The sequence below is a fragment of the Nannospalax galili genome, unplaced genomic scaffold, assembly GCF_000622305.1.
Source record: "Nannospalax galili isolate Female #2095 unplaced genomic scaffold, S.galili_v1.0 scaffold805, whole genome shotgun sequence".
NCBI classification, from domain to species: domain Eukaryota; kingdom Metazoa; phylum Chordata; class Mammalia; order Rodentia; family Spalacidae; genus Nannospalax; species Nannospalax galili.
In genome coordinates this window covers 941,627-964,866 of record NW_008353486.1, presented here as the reverse complement: position 1 = coordinate 964,866, position 23,240 = coordinate 941,627, and the positions used below count along the sequence as shown (strand labels likewise).

Below are 23,240 nucleotides of genomic sequence, written 5' to 3'. Positions count from 1 at the left end.
CTCCTGTATCTACCTCTACTTCAATTCCAGATCCCACCTCCAATACCCCTGCCCCAGTGTCCCCTCGTGGACAGGACACCCCTTCTCCCAACCCCTCTCCTATGTCAAGTCTACTCAATCCCACACCCAGTCTCAACCCCCTGCCCATGGTATCTTTCCCCCTCCAGGAGGTGGCAAGCATGGACGGGGTGGTCAAGGTTCATGTCTCTTTCTCTCTTAGAGATCTAGCTCACCTCAAACACAAAATAGGCTCTTTTCTACTAATCCTACACATATCAGACAAGATTTTAAATACATCACTCGCACCTATGATCTAATTTGGACTGTCCTGTCCCATGTGTTTCGAGATAGCCCTCACCTCTTTGGACAAGCTCTAGCCCAGGATTTAACCTCCCTAGACCTTAACCCATCCACTATCCTACAATATGTAGGTAACCTACTTCTTTGCTCTCCATCTCTCTCAGTCTCCAAGGCCCACACAATCAAACTCAATTTTCTGGGTACAAGGGATATAGGATATTTTCAGCTAAAACTCACCTTTCTCTACCTCAAGTCAAGTACTTGGGATTCCTTCTCACACCTACATTCTGCCGTTTAACTACAGATAGGACAAATTACCTAAGGTCTGTAAAGTCCCCCACAACCAAGGAGAAAATTCTGTCTTTCCTAGACATTGCAGGGTACCTGCGCACCTGGATTCCTAACTTTGCCCTCTTGACAAAGCTGCTCCACGAAGCTTCCAAAGGGAATTCCCCTGAGTCTGTTGACCCCTTAGAGCCCGTTACAGCAGCCTTCCACAACTATAAACACTCTTAAAAGTCACCAGCTCCACCTCTCCCCAACCTTAATGCCCATTTCTCTTTTATACAACTAAAATTAAGGACCAGGCATTAGGGGTTTTGGAACAGATGAGGGGGTCCCACTTTTGCTCTGGTAGCTTCTCTTAATAAGGACCAGGCATTAGGGGTTTTGGGACAGATGAGGGGGTCCCACTTTTGTCCCAATAGCTTCTCTTTCTGAACAGCTTAATACCACCATCTGGGACTGGCAACCTTGTCTCTGTGCTCTGGCCACTACCACTCTCCTGGCTCCAGAGAGACTCCATGCTCTGGCCGCTGCTGCTCCCCTGATCAGGAGGGACTGAAGCTCATTTTGGGTCAATGGATCTCCATCCATTCCCCCCACTGGCTTAAGGATTTAACTAACCCACACATCTCTTGCCAATCTAGCTCCCTCTAAACTACAACTCTTCCATGTTATGTTTCTTGAAAACCCCTTGCTCTCCTTTGATTCCTGCCCTCCTCTCAATCCAGCTTCCTACCTCCCTTCCAGTGAACCGCTCACTCACTTGTGCCTAGGAGCTCTCCTACCAGGATCCCCTAATTTCCCCAAATCCCCTAAAAAACCCAACCCTATCTTGGTTTATGGATAAGTTTAACTCTCACCACAACGGGGTCCCACAGGCCATAGTATGTCTCACAGATGTCACTGAGTCAGGACCCCTACCACTTGAACCATGTCACAAAAAGCCAAACTTGTGACACTCACCAGGGCCCTAATTTTAGCCAAGGACGACCTCTTCCTCCAGCATCCCTCCCCTCTACACGACTATTTACCTGCCTTCACCCTCAGGGAAACTACTCAGGGAACACGCTGACCAGATTATTCCCCAGTCTTCTAAAGGCCAAACTGACCACCCACTTCAACCTGGAGATCACACCTACCTGTGGGTTCACACCCAGCAGAAGAGAATGAAGGAAACCCTCCAGCCACGCTGGTCCTCACCTGGTAATCCTGTCTACCCCGACTGCAGCCAAGCTCTTGGGACAACCTGGTTGGATTCACCTCTCCAAACTAAAACTGGCCAAGAAACACAGCAAGCACCAGGCTACCAGTATCGGGCCTCTTAAATTAAAAATCTTGAATCCCACCTCAGCCATTCCCCACTATACCTACTCACCGTGTTTCTATTAAAATTTAAAATGAGACAAAGATAATATATAGATAATCTTAAAATTTCTAAGGTCGTAGCTTAGTCAACTAGTCTAAGAATGTCTAGTCAAGGTTTATTTAAGGATGTTGCCCAAGCTCTATCTACATAGCACGTGGTAATTAAAAGTACCAGACTGGTGTAACTAACTTTGTTGGATGTTTAATAGGCAGACTCTAAGGTCTATATTAATCTGGTCAGAGGGACTTAAAGGGACAAGGTCAAACAAGTTCCAGGGGCTATGGTGCATCTCTTGAAATGTCCTGTAACTTTGGTGAGTCACCTGTCCTCTTGTTCAGGGAGGCCATGGAGACCCCAGAAGATGGACTTGAACCAGTGTCCAGTCTGCAAAGAGGAGGGTCAACACAGAGGAAACATTTCCTCCATGCTTCCAAGAGAAGCCCCAGTCAAGCAGGACCTTTTGACTTGGCTTCATGTACGTGGAATTGGTAAAAGAAAAGCCTGAGGAGCCAGAGGCTCCCCCAAGCCCATGTGACCCCTGAGGTCCAAATCCTCTTATGACCTTAAGAATAAAAATAAATTGGTTTATTTGGGCCAACAGTATGGTCTTAAACACCAAAAAGGAAAGTATAACCAAAAATTAAAGTCACCAGTATATTTTAAGTGTTCAAGGGATTACACAACCCAGACATTAGACGTTAAGTTCTTATGTTATTTAGACAATTCTCTCTCATTGATGATTTTGTTCCCAATAAGATGTTACTCAGATGTAAGACTTCAAATCTTGGTCTACAATACTGTAGTGCCCACCTACAGCTAAGAGAGGCAACTCACTATTGTTCTAGCCAAAAAAATTAAATGATGGCTAAATTTGTTTTCTCTATCTAGAAGCTATTGAGAGGTAACTGACACTGAGTCTAGCCACTCCAACAGCTATCAAAATGCCCGAAAACAAATCCTGAGTCCATCACTCTCGAGTTCAGCCCTGGCAGAAGAAAAAAAAAAAAAAAAGATGAAAAACCATTGCTAACCATTGCTCTTTGCCTCTTCAGGTTTTAACAGTCCTGCTCTCCACTTCCCCCTGCCCAACTTAAAAAAAAAAAAAAAATACATCTTCCTGCTTTCTGCAGGAAGCAGAAATCTCCCCCTTTAAAAAGACTTCAGCTCACAACCCGGGCAGACATTTTCCCTGCCTGGAAGGGAATCTGTCCCATGTGTTCCTTTGCTAATAAACTCTATTCCGATGGAGTTTTATCTGTGTCCTGGTGCTTTTTCCTGATCAACCGGATTCATCCATAGGCTACTTTATCTATCAGCAACTCCATTTCCAGGGGATCCAACATCCTTTTCTGGCCTCTGTGAATACTACATCATGTGGTGTGCTTAAATACATGCAAGCATGTATGTTCAACCTCTGTAACCATCAGAGAAATGCAAATCAAAACTACATTGGAGATTCTTCTAACTAGGGTGAGAAAACAAATAAATGCTGACAATACTGTAGGTAAGAAGGCACCCTTATATACTGCTTGTGGAATATAAACTAGTCCAGCCACACTGGAAATCAGTGTGAAGGTATTATAGGCACAGATTTGATTCTGGGGTACCTGCCAGGGTGTGCCAGGGGCACGTGTTGAAGTATCCAGGGACACATGGTTAGAAACAGAAATAAAGACAGTTTATTAAGAAAGGGAAAGTGCTCCTGAGAGCGGAAGTTGACTATGAACAGGGAAAAAACATGCAGTCCAAAAGCCGTGGTCTACAAGTCAGATAAGCCTTCATAGGGCATTTGTATAGCAAACACCTCTCCTAAGTTTGTAATATTGCACTTTTTCATGCATGCTCTGTTTATTGCATGAAGCCCGGGTGGAGAAGGGCTTCAGGACTTTTTCTGTCAACAGTTTTTTTTTTTTTTTTAAAATGTTATCTTGATGTTGCAGTCTTCAGTTTCTACTCTTCAGCCACAACTTCCCCCTAAGAACTATGGTCCCAAAAATCTTTTGGGGGAGCAGAAGGGCAAAGATCAATAAATCTTTATAGCTAATTCTATATTAATGAGGGATGTAGGCTCTATGAGGGACTATAAGGATATTTTCCTACTTATCTACGGGTTGGAGAGGAAGCTTTGGATTTTCTGTAGTAGGACTTAACTAGAATCTGTTATAGGAAGTTTAATTTAAAATTGTGACATATCTTAGAAGACACAAATTTTACATGATTAAAATACAAAGTTTAAGTAAGAGTAACATGATTATGTCAGCAGATTCCAGAAAGGATGAGAGCTAGGAACGCCATGGTTATGCTTATTACAGGGGAGCCATCCTCTGAAGCTTGTTCTCAAGGGTGTGATCCCTTGAATTGTTTAACACAAAACAAAACTATTATTAATAGCTACAAATTAGGAATGTGGTGAGATACAAAAGAACAATTTTAAGAAGGAATCTAATTCTGGAAATTGATGAAAAGGAAGATAGTGTGAGGCTGTAACCATTGAGTACCAGCAATGTTAAAAGTAATTAAGAACACCAAAGCATGAAGTAAGGTTACGACCAACTTAAGAGATTTACAAAAATCTACCTGTCACTTTTTAAAAGTCTAGTTTTATTTTACATCACTTTTTGGTTATACTTTTCTGTTGGATGTTTATAAGTGCATGTAAACTGCCAAAGATTAGCCTTTTTTAAAAAAACAAAAAACAAAAAACAAAAAAACACAACAGTCATGGCCAGGTGAAGGTCTGTCCTCAAGGATTACTTGGGACTTGGGAGGAGCCCTTTAATTTTCCTTTATCTGATGGGTTGGGTCAAGATCTTGCTGACCATGTGGCTTTCCTTGGAAGCATTGAAGACATTTCCCTCTGTGATGACCCTCCTTGTTGTAGAAGGTTCACTGGCTCAGAGTTCAATCCATGACTTCTTTGATCAAAAGGACAGGTAACTTATCAGAGCTGTAGGTAGGAGGTGACCTCATGGGACTTAGATGAGATAGGGTCAAAGGTTAATATACTGGCAGTACCTTAGGCCCTTATGTCCACATTATCATAGGCCTCCAAGTATGTTTTTTAAACACCTAGAAGGTCAGTTACATGAGTACTGAAAAACAAACTGCCTTAAAATTTAGCTGCTGTATAACCTGGCAGAAACATTTTTAAATAAACCTGACTTAAGACTGTTTCTTAATTTGAAGCCCAACATATTTGGTAGAAACTATAAAAAGTTATTTTTCTAAAACATAAGATCCTTTTAAAACTATTATTTCAAAAAAGCTGAAAGCATAGGACTAAGTCATTTTCTCAATTTTTAATTTTAGGACTAGCAGAATCTAGGATCACCTGCCAGATGATGGCAATGTCCCTGAGGGTGAAATTGAAGCCTGAAGCAGAAACCATCATGCCTTGAGAGCTGGTCTATGTTTTCAAGCAATAGGGACTTCTTTAGAACACTTGTAGAACCAGAGCTAAGACAATGATAACCAAGTAACATCGTGACCAAGACTGTTTCTCTGTTTTGTTTTAAAATTTTACATTATGAACTAAAAGCAATTTGGGCTAGCTTCGTATTTTTAATTAATATGACCATTTATTTGTAAGCCAATTTGGTATTACGTAAACAGAGAAACACAAGCACATGTAAAGTATATACACATACCCCAATAGTCAGACAAAATACCAAAGATAGCTAGGCGTGATGCAAGCATTTAATCCCAGCACTCAGGAGGCAGAGGCAGGCAGATCTCTGTGAAATCCAGGCCAGTCTGGTCTACATAGTGAGTTCTAGGACAGCTGGGGCTACAAGGAGACCATGTCTCAAAAGACAAAAACAAATGAAAATGCTAAAGATGTGTTCAGTTTAAATTAGAATTTAATCCCAGCACTCAGGAAGCAGAGGCAGGCAGATCTCTGTGAAATCCAGGCCAGTCTGGTCTACATAGTGAGTTCTAGGACAGCTGGGGCTACAAGGAGACCATGTCTCAAAAGACAAAAACAAATGAAAATGCTAAAGATGTGTTCAGTTTAAATTAGAATGTTGATCACATCATTTTTATAGCATTAGACATCATTAATCTAAATCTTCACTTTTAAAGACATGACAATATAAATAAAGTATAAGAATTTTGATTTTTAAAGACACAGGGAAGCATAACCTGATTATTGATAAGATGTTAAGCAGGCTGAGTAGGAATCAACAGCTTGGTTTTTAAATGATCCTCTTTTTTTCAAAAGTTTAAATTGAACAAGATAACCTTGAAAAACCGGTTATTTGGGAAGAGAGCACAGATAGATAGGCAATGGCTTTTACCTCTTAATGTTATGCTAAAACATAAAATATTAGCTATTACCTTAAGACTTAGTAAAATAACCATTTTTATTATACTCAGAATAACACTTATCTAGATTTTGAAGGTTACTGTTGGTTGATATTTTATCCCCTGTAATCCCCACCATGAAAATGAAATGTAACAGAGTTATTTGACAAACATAAATATCTAACATTTTACATGAATTCCAATCTTAACAAATTTTTAAATTTAATATTTATGTTATCTGTATTTCTCAAAAAGGTATTCAATTAATCCAACAAGGATTTACAATGTATATCAACCAACAAAAAGCATTAGAAAATTGTTCTTGATTTTTAAATTCTTTTCTTAAAATATTTTACTTATTTTTATGTGTATGTGTGTAAGTGCACCCGTGTCATGCAATGGCCACGGACGACAGAAGAGGCTGTCGGATTCCCTGGAACTGGAGTTATGGATGGTTGTTAGCTGCCATGTCGGTGCTGGGATTTGAACCCAGGTCTTCTGCAAGAACAGCCAGTGTTCTTAACCACTGAGCCATTAAGTGGCAAACATATCAAAATATTCCCTACTACAAGCTGTTCTGAGCTACTTGAGGCCTCTCTAAGAAGCTCTAAGAGAAAGGGGGAGGGGGACTACTAGGCTCAGAGATGAGGCTTGCTTGTATGAATGTCTTAAGCTTTTTTGTTTTAAGTGGTCTCATAGGTTAAGCATAAATGGGAATATGTGGGGGGGGGGAGTGTTTCCTTTGAAACTAATCCTCAAGGGAACATCTTTTTATTTGGGAAATTAAAGCCATCTGTATACTGTTGGAGATAGGGCTATCTGCAGTAAATGCACAAAGAGAAGTTGAGGACAATTCTGGTATCATGAATCAGAAAAGCAAACAGATCATAGTGATAGAAAAGTATGGAGCCAAGTTAACTTTTTTTTTTTTAAGGTTTGGGGATAAATTTTTCCAATTATGAAAAACTATACCCAAGAGCCATACATAGCAATAGATATCAAACAGGAGTGAGTATTGGGAGATTCAGTTACTTTAGTCAGCAGGGGTTACATTTCCTGAACAGTAGGGGTCAGCACCCACAAGTTTTCTGAGAATCAGCAATTGCTTAATGCACTTCCTCATTCTGGTGAGAACCAAGACCCAAAAGCTGACTGGGAATTGGGCAGCAAGCTGTCCCCACAGTTCCAGGGATAGTTTAGTCAGCTAGGATTGATTAGTTTTCATGACCAACATGTTGGCAAAATGCAACCTTAAGGGGGGAAAGGCTTTATTTTGGTTACAATTCCAGGTTATAGGCTGTTATAAGGAAAATCAAGCCAACAGAAACTTGAAACAGTCACATCACAGCTAGTCATATCCTAGCCACAGTCCAGAGCAGAGAAGGAAAGGCATGCGTGCCTGCTTGTTAGTGTGCTCAGGTAGCTTTCTCCTCCCTTACACAGTCCAGGACCCCAGGCTAGGGAATGGTCCCACCCACAGTGAGGTGGATTCTACCACATCAACTAAAGCAATCAAGACTATTCCCCACAGCCATGCCCACAGGCCAACCAGATCTAGACAATTCCTCAGTGAGACTCTTCCCTAGGCAATTCTAGGTCGTATCCAGCTGACAAAACAAAGCATCAGAAGAGGGTCAGAACCTCAAGTTACTTTGATCACCAGGAATCAAAGTTTTATACACACACCCCACCTTTAGATATGGCATTAATTTTTTCCTATGAGGATTTAGAATGATCAGGAAGAAATAAAAAACGGAAGAGCCATTTATTCTAGCCACAATGTGCTGGAGGCTCATGGCTGTGGGGGAATCTCTAAGTTCAGAACTTAGTAGTAGATATATTACATAAAATAATGCCTCAAACCCAAAGAACTCATCATGAAGGTCTGATATCTTTTTACTCTGATACAGGAAATATACTGACCATATCACATGACAATAGAGACACCTAAAAAATTACATGCCCACAGTCACCCTTTTTCGATAAAAGGCTTCCAAGCATAGTCCCCCCAAATTCAGAAACATTAGTTTGTGTTCTAAATGTTAGGGGTCTTACCTATTTCCTTGCCAGGAATGTCACATATATTGAGTTAGGTTGACATGGATGTAGAAGACAGAAGTATACATGGAGCAGAACCAAGTGACATGAGGTATGCAGGCCTAAAACAGTGAGGCTTCTGTAACCAGGCACAGAAACATTCATGCAGGGGGAAGTTCTAGGCAGAAACTAAAAATTTCATGGTCTCTACACAAGGAAGGGGAGTCGACAACTTCACTTTGAATTCCCCTCCACTTCTAGGGTTTTGATTTTACAGAATGCTGCTGGGACAGTTCACGAAAGAACCAAGAGGGACAGGAAGTACAGTCAATGTGCACAGCCACACCGCTGCTTTGGGAGCATACGGAGAAATCTGGAGGGAGAAAACATCCCACAGTGGGACCTTGCTTCACAGCCCTATGTGAGGGTGGCATGGGACAAGCAGGACCAGAGTGTCTACACCCCTGTGTGTTGGCAGGTATTCAAGTCCCCCAGAAACCAAATTAATAAAACCAGTTAACCTGATTTAAAACCTCAGCAGCCTTGTATGACACTTTTATCTAGTCAGAAAATAACTGCCTGGTGCCATGTATCCAGCTACAATATCCAAGTACTTGTGTCCCAGGGACACATGGTTAGAAAAAGAAAACAGGGAACTGGAAAGATGGTTCAGCAGTTAAGAGCACTGGCTGTTATCCAGAGAACCCAGGTTCCATTCCCAGCACCCTCATGGTGGGTAACAACCATCTGTAACTCCAGCTCCAGGGGATCCAATGCCCTCTTCTGGCCTCTTCGAGCACTGCACACACATTCTGCACTTATATGCATGGAGGCAAGCACTCACAGACATAAAAAATAATAATTTTAAAAATAAAGAAAAATAAACCAGAAGACCTATAAAATGGTAAGGGCACTTGCTGCCAAGATTAACAGCCTGTTTGATCCATGGGCCCCACACAATAGGAGGAGAGAACAGAGTCCTTCAAGTTGTCCTGACCTCCACATGCACACTGTGGGACTCTCTCACAAACAAAAAATAAATAAATAAACAAATGTAAAATTTTTTTAATGTTTCCACCTCTCTCTCTCTCTCTCTCTCTCTCACACACACACACACACACACACACCATAAAGAATACCAGAAATAGAGGCAGTTTATTAGGAAATAGAAAGCACTCCCGAGAGTAGTCTGCTAGTGACCAGGGAGAAGCATTATTCCACGAAGCCAAGCTAAGAAAGACTGGCTGAAAAGACACTAATATTATCTCAGATCTCTGCTAATTTTCTGCTAATTGCAGTCGGTCCTACCTTTAGACACATCCTCAAAATGACCCAAACAATTTAAATTTAGGTTATGAGACACATTCCTAACTTTTATTTCTCCTGTATATTTGGTAAGTACCAGATCCACAGAAAAAAGTTTATATTCCTTATATTCTATTTACAAATAAATCAGCTTATCCAACAAAAGAACATGATAACAAACCTGCTATCCTCTCCTACCCCATTCTGCTCCTTTCACTCCCCTGAACAAAGTGTTACTCCGAAACTGTATTTTGGGTGACAAATAAGGATAGGCTTCTAAGAAATACAGAATATTCAAGAGTAAAGATAGCTGGGTATGGTGGCACACATCCCAAAATCCCACCACTCAAGAGGCTGAGCAGGAGGACTGCAAGTTTGAGACCAGCTTGAATTTCACAGTGAGACCCTGTTAAAAAATATATTTAAAAAGGAAGGTCAGAAGGAAGAAAGGTAGGTAGGCTGGTTCAGCAAGAGGAACAATCCTATACACCTAGGCCCAGATCAGAAGGCACAGGGCCATTTTCTCTGCAGCAAATTCCTTATTCATTCTGAATTTTTAAAGAAAGTCTGGAATTTCTGAAAGGTAAAAAAGTACAGACCATAGAACTTTTCTTGGATTTAACATTCTCAAGTTACACTTCTAGCAATGCCAATTGTGTTTCTAAGAGAAGGTCAATTAAAGAATCCCCTAAATAATGCAAGATTTCCAACCTCATAAAACATTTTCGTCCTTCCCCACTTCCTAGCAAAAAGAATTGATCCTCCACTACTTTAGACAGAAAGTAGATTAGGAATCAAACATTTCATAGTCATAAGCCAAAACATTTTTACAGACTAAGGGGAGAAATTATTCTACCTTTCTACCCTCCTCACTTTCTAGATGAGAAAACTGAACAGCTAAATGACCTCCTCAAGGTCACAGCAGACTAATGCTCAGAAAGTAATTTTTTTTTTCCTGAATCTCATCCCACCACAGTAAATTAACATCCTGTTCATTTTCCTCTAGGCTTTTCTCTTTAACTTTTGGCAATGAAAAAAATCCCTAAATATCACTCTCCTCCAAAGCCTATTCATTCGACCAGCGGAGTAACACACACAAAACTGAGCTTTCTTGGCTACCTTCTTTACACTTTTAGTCAATTTCATCTAGAAGATGCAGCAATGTTTTCCCAGCCCTGTCTCCACTTAGAATCTCCTACTTCTTCCTCATTCACAAGAACTAAAATTTTAACATTATGGACTTTTTACTACACAAGTGCAAGAGGCAATGGGAGGTGAGGATGACGTTACAGGACATTTAGAAACCCAGGAAGATAAGAATAGGAGGTAGGAATTGGCTAGGCAGTTAGGATAAAAAGACACCAAAGAAAAGTAGCCAGTTTCTTGCTAAAAGTCAAAATGTCCTTGGGCCTCTTAGCAACATACTCTGTTCCAAAGGCCAAAACTGTCAAAAGTACTTGGGAGCTTGTATCTAATCCCTAAAAGATTTTAGGGTTACCTCTTTGGGGGTGGGTGTTAGAGTAGCCAAAAGCCCCATAAAATAAATAAATTAACAAGAAAAAAAAAGTATGCTGCCAAGTTGTGGTTATTAATGTGTGATTAATAAAATTCCTTCAGGAAATCACAAATCGGATTCTGTACGTCTTCCTCAAACTGTTCAAAATGTGTTACATTGACCATTGCTAATAAATCCACTTGGACGTTAAAAACAAAACAAAACAAAACAAAACAAAAACCTAGGAAGAAAAGCAAAAGGAGCAAGGCAGGAGACACTCAATCTGGTGACTGCTTCTGTCTCTCAATTTAGCAACTAAGAGGTAAGAGGATACCGGATCTCCTTCTCTGACACTCTAAAAGGTGGTACAAAGTACCTTCACATTCTGCAGTACAGAGCTAATGTCATCATGTATAGGCCATGGAGGAGTGCTGGCAAAAATAGCAACAAAAGGTGAAGTGCCATTCCTAGACCACCTTACCATTTATTTCACTTCATTAGTCTCAAGATTCCTCGGAAGACCACATCGAGAGGTACCTGAAGTCACAAAATCTTTTTTTAATTTTTTTATTTTATGTGTATCCATGTATTGCCTGCATGTAAGTAAGTGCACCCGTGTCCAGCAATGGCCGTGGAGGTCAGAAGAGGCTGTGAGGTCCACTGGGACTGGAGTTATAGACAGTTGTTAGCTGCCATGTGGGTGCTGGGATTCAAAGCGGGGTCTTCTGCAAGACCAACCAGTGCTCTTAACCACTGAGCTGTCTCTCCAGCCCCTAAGTCACAAAATCTTAAACTACAAAATGACTTTGTGATTTAAAAAACAACAAACTCCCAGAATGTAATCACAACTGGAAATAACTGTGAATAAAATTGAGGTGTATACTGACCAGACATAGTCAAGTTAACCACTTACTTTGAGGCTCTCACTGCAGCCCTTCAAATTCAATTATTTGTGAAAACACTTCCTAGAAAAGCTCTTCTTTGGGCTCCAGTAACCAATATTATCTCACATCTTTGCTTACCTTTGTGACTCTGCCTCAGTTTCCATAATTGGTTCCTCCTTTCTCCTGCTTTTTGAGTTCCTAGACTGTCCCCAGAACATTCTTTTTTTTTTTTTTCTGTTTATTTCCTCACCAATCTTCTTGCTGGCAACTTTAAAAATTATGTAACAGTGCACATGTGGAGGTGAAGAGCCTGCAGGAGTCGACTCTGTCCTTCTACCTTGTAAGTCCAGGCTTGGTGTGAAGTGCCTTTACCCACTGGGTCTTCTTGCAAGCCCTTCTTATTGGTAACTTTTAAATATGTACCTCTCATCCTGATCTTTTCCCAAGAGCTCCAGACTCCCATTCTCTCCCACCCTTCAGATTTTTTACACCTGGATACTCAGCTAGTAACCTCAAACTCAGCTGTTTAGTCCAAAAGAGACTCATCACCTAAACTAAGTTACTCTTCTCGTCCTTCCTGATCCCCACAACGCTAACATTTTCTTAGTCATCCAGACTAAAACCCCAGGTACACGGATGGCTCTTCCCTCCTTTGTCTTCATTACATTCACTCTAGTAACAAATCTGCTTACTTAGATCCCTACAGTTCTCATGGCTTTCCATTTCCATACTATCTTAATTCTCCTAGAACTTTCACTCTCCTGTTCACAAGGACTACAGCTTTCTAACCAGCCTGCCTACCACTCTAATCTGGAGCGCGTGACACGAGGAATGAATTGAGTCCCCCTCTTCCTATCATGTCTTTTCCTTACTGGTGGAGTTTTCATGGACAACTGAAGTGAATACAAATTCCAGGCATATCTTAAACCCAGGTATAGATCTGTGGCTAGAGACAATGAAAGTACTAGGGAGTACATGAAGGCTGCAATTTCCTAATCCATTTGTGACTTCTAAAACAGTCCTTCTAAAACTGTGATTTGCATATAAAACACCTACAGAGCTTGCTAAAACACTGATTCCTGGGTAAGCTTCCAGACAAGCTGACTCAAAAGTTTTGGGGTTGGGAAAATATGCATCTCTAATAAGCAAACACCGCCAGACTGCTTTGATAAAGATTATATTCTATTCATTTTAATGTTTGTAGCAGCTATGCTTCTAAATCCTTCTTGTCACTTCTACACCTCAAGGCCATGTGTTTCAGACATGAGACCAGGCCCAGATTTGTCTAAATCCTTGCTGTTGGTTTAAGCATGAAACATAACATGATTCTGCTTAGTGATCCACAAGTATATCTATCCCTTGCCAAAGGACTTTACAGAAAGGTGTTCCTCACTCAAAAAAGAAAAACATGAGAAAAGATCATATGAATGTTTAATAAATGCTCTGGAAGGAGGCCGGGAGAGTGCCCGAGAACAATCCAGGGCTTTGCCACGGAGCTATATCCCCAGTCAATAAATGGTTTGTGATAACAAAAATAAAAGGATATCAGACTTTTTGAAACACTATTTTGAGAACATGCAGTTATTCATTAATCAAGTTTTGCTAATCATGTATTGCTTTATTTATTTTTTAAATTTTTTTGGTCTTTTTGAGACAGGGTCTCCCTATGGCTCCAGCTGTCCTGGAACTCACTATGCAGACCAGGCTGGCCTTGAACTCACAGAGATCTGCCTGGTCTGCCTCCCGGAGTGCTGGGATTAAAGGCGTGTACTACCACGCCCGGCTGGCTTTCTTTATTTTAAAACTGGAAAAATTTATACATTAAGAAAGACTTCTCACTAAAATTAACCTTGTTCTCATATATTACAGTAGATTTCTTTTGGTAGTGATTGAACCCACTGCCTTCTACATGCTAAGCAAGGGTTCTACCAAGTAAACAACATCTCCAGCCTAGAACAGTTCTTAAAATCTAAAAGAAAAAGAAAATGTCACTTCTGGAAAACAACATTTAGAATACATTTGTTAAATAATATCACTTTGCTTTAAGTTAAATAACTGGGAAGGCCCCAAAGGGCTTCACCACACTCATTTGTTGATAAGAGAAAGGAATATAAGATAAATTCACTAAGGACCAAAAAATTATCTGGTAGCCCTGTCCTGCATCTTGATATATGTGATTTTAGATACACTTTTAAGCTTGGAAGGGCTTAAGTCCAATTCCTTAACTTGAAGATAAAGAATTGGGTCCAGAGAGGCTACCTTGCCTAATAGGCACCCAAGCCCTGTTGCCTGGTGACCTGCTTGTTTCTCTTTCTACTGAGGGCAGGTCTTCCCTCTAATAATAACAAAGCATTTACATGGTTACCACTTCGAGGCATACACCATCAAATCTAAATGAAAACCAGCAACAATATGAGATAATTATGTGATGTTAAAACTAAACATTACAAGCCGGGCGTGGTGGTGCACGCCTATAGTCCCAGCACTTGGGAGGCAGAGGCAGGTGAATCTCTGTGAGTTCAAGGCCAGCCTGGTCTACATAGTGAGTTCCAGGACAGCTGGGGCTACAGGGAGACTCTGCTTCAAAAAGACAAAACAAAAAAAAACAAAAAAAAATAAACATGACAACAAGCATTCTCTTACTGCACTTCTGCTGTTCTACTTTTCCTTAAATATTATTTGTTTTCTGAACAGTGAAAAAAACAAAAATATTTTAGGCACTCTAAATATTTTATTACCAAGGTTAATCATTTAAACATTTGTACAGATTAACCAAAAACTGTGCATTTATCTATGTTACTCCATTTTCCTGTATTCTGAAAGTTTTACAGTTCTAAGCAGGAATACAATACAACGATACATGATTTCAGCTTTCCCAGGGCTATCAACTCGAATTAATTTTTGGATTATTGTAGCCAAGGAGAAAGTAGAGCTATTGTCAAAAAGCTGTTCCCTAAAACAGTATTTTTTACAATTTAGTGACTAGCAAGTAAAAAACAGACTAAGCAAATCAGGCCCATGAATACAATGAATGGGTTTGCACTGTTTGCTTTGCTTTTTTTCTTGGGCGGCGAGAGGGGGCTGAGACAGGGTCTCCCTGTGTAGGCCCAGTTGGCCTGGAACTTGCTATGTAGCCCAAGCTGGCCTTGATCTCACAGAGATCCACCTTTGCCTCCCGAGTCCTGGGATGAAAGGTGTGCATTACAACACCATGTTGCATTATTTTTAAAGATACAAGTAAAATCACAAATGAATAGGAAATTCTCTTAATCTTCATAAGAAAAATCAACCAAAATATTTACAAATGTTTTAGGAAAATGAAACATTTTGTTGTTTAAGTTAAGTAAATGACATAGCTTGTTTCTCCAAAGCTCTCAGAAACAATCCCTAATTGTCAAAATGGTTTCAGGAGCAATCAATTTCTTTTGGCAATGACTGAGAAAAATAAACAGTGGGAACTACTGGCAAAGGCAGAATTTGAGCCCTAGACTTCACAGCAAACTAAAGGAGATTCCTGCATCACCAATCAAGAGAACAGAGAAAACAGTTTAGTTCTTGCATAAAAGTTGCTCAATCAAAAGCACACGTTTTAATTTGCTTTGGTCAGTTTAGCAAACCAATTTCAAAATCATGAGTTATACATATCTTTAGAAATCTATGTTTTAAGAAATTTTAAGAAATATGGTTTTAATGAATAGTAACTATGTCTAGGACAATCTAAGACCAATACATCCACAACTGAAACACAATTACTCCAAATTCAAAATAGGATATTTTAGAAAGGAAACTGAAAATTGTGTTAAAAAGGCAACAATCTTTCGAAGTTGTTTCTAAAGAATCCCAAGTTATGATAAAAAGGCTTAATCAGTTACCCTTCTGCATTCATTTTAAATCTCAGAAAACCTAGCCTACAAATACATTCTAACACTGTTGGTACTTATTCCGACAGTGTAAATGCAGAGGCAAAAACACCCATTTTCTCCAATGTATAAATGATATCTGGATGAAGAGCATCATAGGACATTAATGCAGATTTTATTCTTTTTCAGGTAATCAAAAGAGTTTAACTTTTAAATATTATATTAACTTCAGAGGTCCTATGTCTGATTTCTAAGATCTCATAATACCCACATTTGTGTAAAAAGTGAATTATATAGAAAGCCGTTCTTTTATTATCAGGCCAATTTATATTCCTAACACAAATTATCCCATTATTTTAAGTTTGCTACAATTCATTTCTGAACTCTCTCTCTCTCTGTTTCTCTCCTTGGTTTCTTGAAGTAGTATTGTAAAGAAAAACCCCACTGTATAAACTTTTCCATGTTTTGTCAGATTATTTTTAGTGGTACTTTCTAAGTATACCCACTAATATTTCTCTAATATTCTTTGTCAATTTTCTTTCCTCAAGCCTTCACAAATGAAAACCATCAATCTTTTTCAAAGAAAGGCTTGCTTGGTTAGTCAGGGAAATTTAACCACAGATACTACAAAGTACATGTTGAAAAACAGTCAATAAACTTTATCAGACTAATTCATCATCTTGAATTCTTTCAATATTTACAACTGTGACTGAACTGAACTAAATTCGTCTCATTCTAGCAACACAACAAACCCTAAACTACAGCTTTAAAAAATGAAGGAGTGGGCCTTAGTTGTCACTACTCCTGGCTTAAATTCCTACCACAGTCCTCCTGGGTTCAAAGTATCTCTGTCATCTAAATGATAAACAGGTTTTAGGATTTGAGAAGAACCAGGCTGAGGCCTGACCTTGACAACCAAGCCCCAGAATGCTTCTCATCCCTGTATTCATCTGAGACCCTTCCAGTTATAATTAGCTCACTAATCTTTGCTGGCTAGCAGCCATCTACAAAACAGGAATCACCAAGAGTCATAAAAAATTCCAACAAATGAGAAAGCTAACAGGGCATAAATATTTTTTCAGTGACACAGATGTATTTAAATGTCTTCCCTAAAATGTAAGTATTTTAGTTTTTAGTAATTATAAAGGATATTTTTACACAGCTTAGATAATGGCATATTCAAAGTTGTGAAAAATAATACCTCTAAAATTACACTATCAAGGACATAATTTGACCTTAGCTGGCTAAGCTACATTAGTCTCTTCACCATTTATTTATAAATTTCAAATCATTTAGGGAGGTGGTTCTCAGTGCTTTTTAAAAGGAAAATTCCAAATGGCACCCAGTGACAAACCTGGCAAAAAGCCACAGCTGTTGATGATACTGCCACCTCTCAAGGTGATGGCACGGAAAAGGTCTTATCATTTAGAAACTTAGAGGCCTTGCAACAATCCCAGCAACAGAGAAAAACAGGACTAGGAAGGAAATCCCACAGGTAGGCAAAGGTGACCTGCAGACAGAACATACCAACTATATAAATCATGTTGCAGGTCCTACAGAGTCTTCCATAGGAAAGACCCATATCACACCTGAGGAACAAAGATTTAGGGAGATACGCAAAGAAGGCAAACATTTTTTTTGGGGGGGGGCCCAGTAATTATGCTCAATATTAAGTGCTTTTATTAACTGAAAATTTCGAACTTACAGTCAAAGTGCTTGAGGAATAAGATACCTAGCTTTCCTTTAAAGTACAAAGCCAGGGTCTGGAAAGAGTCAAGCCAAGAATAGTAAAGCCCATGTTCTCTGCATTCAAAAAATATATATCCCCTAATGTATACTTAATAACACACAGGTCTATTGAACCCCAAGTACCTCCCATAAGGGAAAATCAATGCACACAATAAAGCACTCAAAAAATACTGGTTACTGATTGAACTGAAAACACACAACTGTATTCACCATCCCCTATACTACCCAAGCCTTACCTCCTTACTGTCCTATCCTCCCCTCCAACCCCCATGCAGCTTTAGTGTTTTTCTTTTAAACACACCAACTTCCAAGTAACCAGGCCTGAACATTAAATTTGGAATATGAAAACTAAGAACGATTTTATCTGTCTATGCTTATTTCTGTTGATGGCATATATTTTGAGTAGCAATGCTATCTGAAAGGCCATCATTAGTTTAGGGAAAAAAGTAAAATTCAGCCCATTCATGTAATACAATTCATATCAGCTTCTCAATACCTTTGAGGCATAGGCACTAACACCCAATGGGAGGGAAGGGAGGGCTGGAGATTGAATCCAGTGTCTTACCCATGCCAAGCACGTGCTCCACTGCTGCACTCTCAGTTCAATACCTAATTTTGCACAGGTAGAATTTGAGGTTCAGGAGAGTCTAAGATCACTGGTCAGTAACAGGAATTAAGTCCATACCCTTTCATCCTTCTCAGTATTTGTGTAATTTAAGAGATGTTATAAAAATTACAATCAAAATTATAAGCTAGGCTGACCTCTTGTGTATGGAATGTGTTGGGTTGTGGGCATTTGCTACCCATGACAAATTCTTTTAGAGTACTCACTACTTTTAAGAAACTGTATTTTGGGGGCTGGAGAGATGGCTCAGTGGTTAAGAACACTGAATGTTCTTACAAAAAATCCTGGTTTGAATCCCAGCACCCACAGGGCAGCTAACGACTATCTGTAACTCCAGTTCCAGGGGATCCGACAGCCTCTTCTGTCCTTCACAGGCATTGTACGACACATGTGCACTTACTTACATGCAGGCAATACACACATGCATATAAAAAAATAAATAAAAATAAAATATTTTTTTAAAAAAAGAAACTGTATTTTCCAAGGGAATATGCTATCTTTGCCACAGAAAATGGCAGCCTAGTTGGAGAATGGGCCATTACTATATTCCATTATGTTTTTGGTGTAAGAAGCAGCAAAAGGTGTTGGAAAGGACAGGGTTCTAGATACACTCACAGATAGATGTCTATGCTTCTTACGAGTGCATCTCTGGACATACAACGTTCCTCAGCTGTAAAGTCATGATAAAAATTTACCTCTTAGGGCTCTTCAGAAGCTTAAATGAGACACTATATAAAAACAGCTGTGGTTTAACATTTGTTAATTCTTCCCTTATGAAGTAGTGTGAGCTAAGTACCAATGAATGGCAATATCAAAGTTCTGAGAGGGGAAAAAAAAATTGGAATTGGACTGCTTAAAAAAACAAACAAACCAGGGTTGGAGAGATGGTTCAGCAGTTAACAGCACTGGCTGCTCTTGCAGAGGATGGGGGGAGGGAGGGATGTTTCAGTTCCCACCACCCACATGGCAGCTAACAACTACCTAATATAGCAGGCAAAACACTCATATATATAAAATATAAATGAATAAATAAAACAGGGGCTGGAGAGATGACTCAGTGGTTAAGAGCACTTACTGCTCCTGCAGAGAATCCAGGTTCAGTTCCTAGCACTCATCTGGCATCTCACAACCATCTGTAACTCTAGTTCTGGGGATCCAACATCCTCTTCTGGGTCTCTGCAGGTACCAGGCACGCACATAATGCATATACATACACTATCCACATACATACACATAAATATTTAAAAAACAGAAAACCAAGTATGTCCAACTCTTACACTTGAAAACTGATGTGTATAGTCAGCTGTGAAGTTAGCCAATTAGGTTTATACTTACAAGAGTAGTCCGAGATAAGCATATACAGAGTTCATACTTAAAGTACGAAATTTTAACAATAATAAACAGGAGTACAATTATGTTAAAAATTGTTTAAAGAAAGTCATCTTTTGGTGCAAAACTGCCTGTTTAAAAGGAAAACTACTATTTAAGTAAAAGCAGGCAGTAAATAAGTAGAATGTGGCATCTTGAACTGAATCATGAGAACAGTAATCTGAATCAAGCTTACAGTTAATAGTAATACAACTATGTCAACTTCGTTTTAACACGTGCAAAAACGTTTCTGAAAATGTAGACGTATTTCAAATATTTTTAAAAATGTAACTTTTTTCTAATTTTTTAATTATTTTTATTTTATGTGTGTGTATCGCCTGCATGTAAGTGCACCCATGTCATGCAATGCCCAGTAAATAACAAAGTAAAACAACTGATGTACCCAAGTACTCTTTGGTATACTTGTTTTAGAAATCTGAAGCTTGTTTCAACAGCAAAAGCTATAAACATGCCTTAACTCTGCAAGCTAATCTACAAATACTAACTATATATCTTGCGTTTAGTAACTTTTAAAATGCCTAAGAGAAGTGATTTGTTTTCTTTTCCCTAGCACATTTCTACAAAATACTGGTTTTATGGCATTAAATACCATTGCTACAAAACCAGTAAATGTCTAAATTATGTCTGACTTACTATCTTGGATAAGACATTTATTAAATCGTAACATAAGAAGCATCTCTGACCTCATACAGAGCATGAACTTGAAAGTGTAAAGACAATCTGGGCTTAGTGCTAAAGGCAGGGTAAGAAAAGTTCCATCTGTTTCCATAAAATGTAGGCAGTTAGCCGGGCGTGGTAGAGCACGCCTGTAGTCCCACCACTTGGGAGGCAGAGGCAGGCGGATCTCTGTGAGTTCAAGGCCAGCCTGGTCTACATGGTGAGTTCCAGAAGAGCTGGGGCTACAGGGAGACCCTGCTTCAAAAAGAACCCCCCCCAAAAGTAGGCAGATTCCCTTAATCTATTACACAAAATTTAAGAGTTAAAGTGATGCAGAATTCACTAGGGCATTTTTGTTCCCCGGGTAAAATGATGGGCATCACTGGCATAACTCCCATTTTTAAAAAAGCACATCTACCTCTACTGAGAATCACATTAAGTGGTTGTGAACTTAACCGTTTTCAGCAAGATGGCTGAAGCTTTCACATACTGGGGGCTGCAAGGACAGAGTTTAATTATGTATCAGAGGCAAATCCTGTAGTGACAGGTTTAAAGCAGCACCAGTTGCAATGTGTACTCCATACACACGCTTATACAGTTGAGCTGATGTATAGTCTCTAATCCTTTAACACACGTGTGGAATTTAGACGGCAATTTTCAAATTTTAAAGAACCCGTAATAATTATTTCCATATTTCAAAAAAGGAAAAACAAACACAGCAATGCAGCAAAGTCATTTCTCTGGCAGAAATGACCTCCAGCGCCTACAAACTACTCCTGATTTCGCAACAAATGAATCTGAGACTCAATCCACGTACGCACAGAGTAGAAGTGGAGAAGAGAACAGCTTCCTCAACAGTCCTGGCAAAGCCATCTGCCTCCCCCTGCCCTCCGAGTTTCCTTGTTCCACAAAGGTAACTTGTCGACCACAGAGAACAGGAATTAATCAGCAGTCAAAATCCTGTTTTCATCATCACTTGTAGTCACTATCGGCAAAGTCAGAATACTATTAAACCCGATTTTAGAAAGGCAGAACTAACCCAGCAGGGTACAGGGGCACACATGATAACGTACATGAAAAGCCAACCTACCAAGCAGCTCAGAAATCAATATAACCAAAAAGGTTTGTTTCAGAAATGGCATCCCAAGGGAACACCTCCAGTTCCAAACCCACCGCCCAACCTCGCGACTAGCGGGACCCAAAACGGGCTGAAGCAACCCAGGCGACAGGAAGCAGCGCGTCTTACCTTGCACAAATCTCGACATTTTGGGATTTTAAATACTCTGGCTTGCAATTTTTAATTTCTAGGAGTTGAGCTAGAAGGGCAGGTCTCCCTTCCCAGCTTTAACGTGTTCTTTCTCCGCCTATCAGTTTAGCCACTTAAGTATTCGTACAAAGCGATTCAAACTGTCCTTTAAAAAAAAAAAAAAAAAAAAAAAAAAAAAGTCCCCTATGTCAAAGACGGAAACTCGGTGCGAGCGAGTCGACTCGGGAGGGAACTCAGTCCGCTGCGCTCCCGACCCACAACAGGACCAAGCCGCGACTCCGGAAAAGGTAAAGCCCTCGGACTGAAATCCCATCAATGAAGAGGCGGACCCAGAGCCGCTCTCGCCGCCCCCCCCCCCCGTTCTCCACGCCCTCGAGGGCAGGCCTGCCGCACGCCCCCCGGCAGCACCGCGCGGCCACTAGCCAGGGCCCAGCCGTCCTCGGAGGCGGGAGGCCGGCGGAGGGCAGCGCGACCTCTCACCAACCCATAAACAGCCGGCGCCCACCGAACTTCGTGCCCGGCCCTCACGGTTTGCCCCCGCCGGGGACCCGCGTCCTCCGTTCGCCCCGCCGCCCGCACTTCCCGGGAGGCCCGGCCCTGCCCTGCCAGGCTCGTCCTCCGCCTCCCGCACGGCGCTCCCCGGACCCCCACACGGCCCCCCGCCACGCCCCTCGGGCCGCCCCGCGCGGAGGTCTCCGGGAGCGCGGCCCGCCCCGCCGGCGACACCCACCTTCCTAGCCTTCAGAGGCGCCGGGCAGCGCGCTGCAGGCCGAGCGCGTGCGTCTGCGGCGGCCTGCGTTCCTTCCTCACGCACACGCGCGCCCCGCCCCGCGCGGTCACAGCGGCCGAGCGTTCTGTCCACCAGCCCGCCGCCTGGCACCCCAAGCCCCCGCTTTCTCCACACACCTCCCCTCCCCATTCATTCGTGCTGGCCCCCCAATGAGGAAATATCTTTCCGGCTCAGAGCGACGGGCGCGGCCGCCAGTCAGAAGCCGGGCCTAGCTCCAGGCCTGGCCAATGAGACGCGGGGAGGTGGCAGGGGGCGGGGCGTGGGAGGCACAGGGGCGCGGGTGCAGAGGCCCACGTGGGAATCCCGGGGATCGGAGCGGCGGATGCGGTGCGGCCTGGGCTGCTCACGGCCGGGTGCGGCTCTTCCGTAGTGTTTCTACTCGGTCCGGATCCCGGGAACCAGGAGAGAGCGTAAGCGGTTATGGTTGCAACCTTTAAAAACGTGCCTGCGTGCCGAAGAAATCGCGGCGTCTGGATTCGGAGGTCCCCACCGCGACGCTCGGAGACGCCTTTGCTGGCTTAGGACAGAGCTCGGCCCTGCACCGCTTCGGGTTTGAGGAGGCGTCCAGAATTAAACGGTGGCGTCTGTGTGGCCTACCAACAGCGGCACGGGTTATGGGCGTCGAAGAAGGTGCGAGACGAGGCTCTCTCCAGAGCCACCACTGTCCGCCTGGGATCTAGCCCCGGACACGGTGGTGCTGGGATCCACTCGCTGTACACGCTGGTGCCGGGATCTCCTCCCTGTGCACCCTCGTGCTGGGATAGACCCTTTCTAGCCAGTGTGAAAATGGCTTGTAAGCCCTCAAGAGATGTTTTCCTGGTGGCTAGATTCTTGAAATCCTGAAAGGAAACGGTGTTAAAAGATGGACCGTAGACACCAGCTAGGGACTGCAGCAGACCTATCTATTCAGTCACAGCTGGTATTGC

General features: G+C 41.4%; 2 protein-coding genes across 3 annotated transcripts in view; one reads left to right on the top strand and one right to left on the bottom strand.

Moving 5' to 3' along the window:
- The window catches only part of Ugp2 (UDP-glucose pyrophosphorylase 2), a 78,535-nt gene extending 56,111 nt beyond the window's left edge, over positions 1-22,424 (bottom strand). The window contains exon 1 of one of the 2 annotated variants that reach the window (XM_008850630.3): positions 22,255-22,424. Coding sequence is in view for 1 of the 2 variants with exons in the window: in XM_008850629.3 (XP_008848851.1) it covers positions 21,504-21,522 (19 nt within the window). In the remaining variant the exon portion in view is untranslated. Of the gene's footprint in view, positions 1-21,503; positions 21,774-22,254 lie in introns of those variants that run through there. The other variant, XM_008850629.3, reaches the window with a different exon arrangement.
- On the top strand, positions 21,710-22,684 carry LOC103748107 (translation initiation factor IF-2-like). The gene is made up of 2 exons (XM_008850645.1): positions 21,710-21,811; positions 21,947-22,684. Exons 1-2 carry the CDS (start codon positions 21,710-21,712, stop codon positions 22,682-22,684), a joined length of 840 nt encoding a protein of 279 aa, XP_008848867.1.
- The last annotated feature ends 556 nt before the right edge of the window (positions 22,685-23,240 follow it).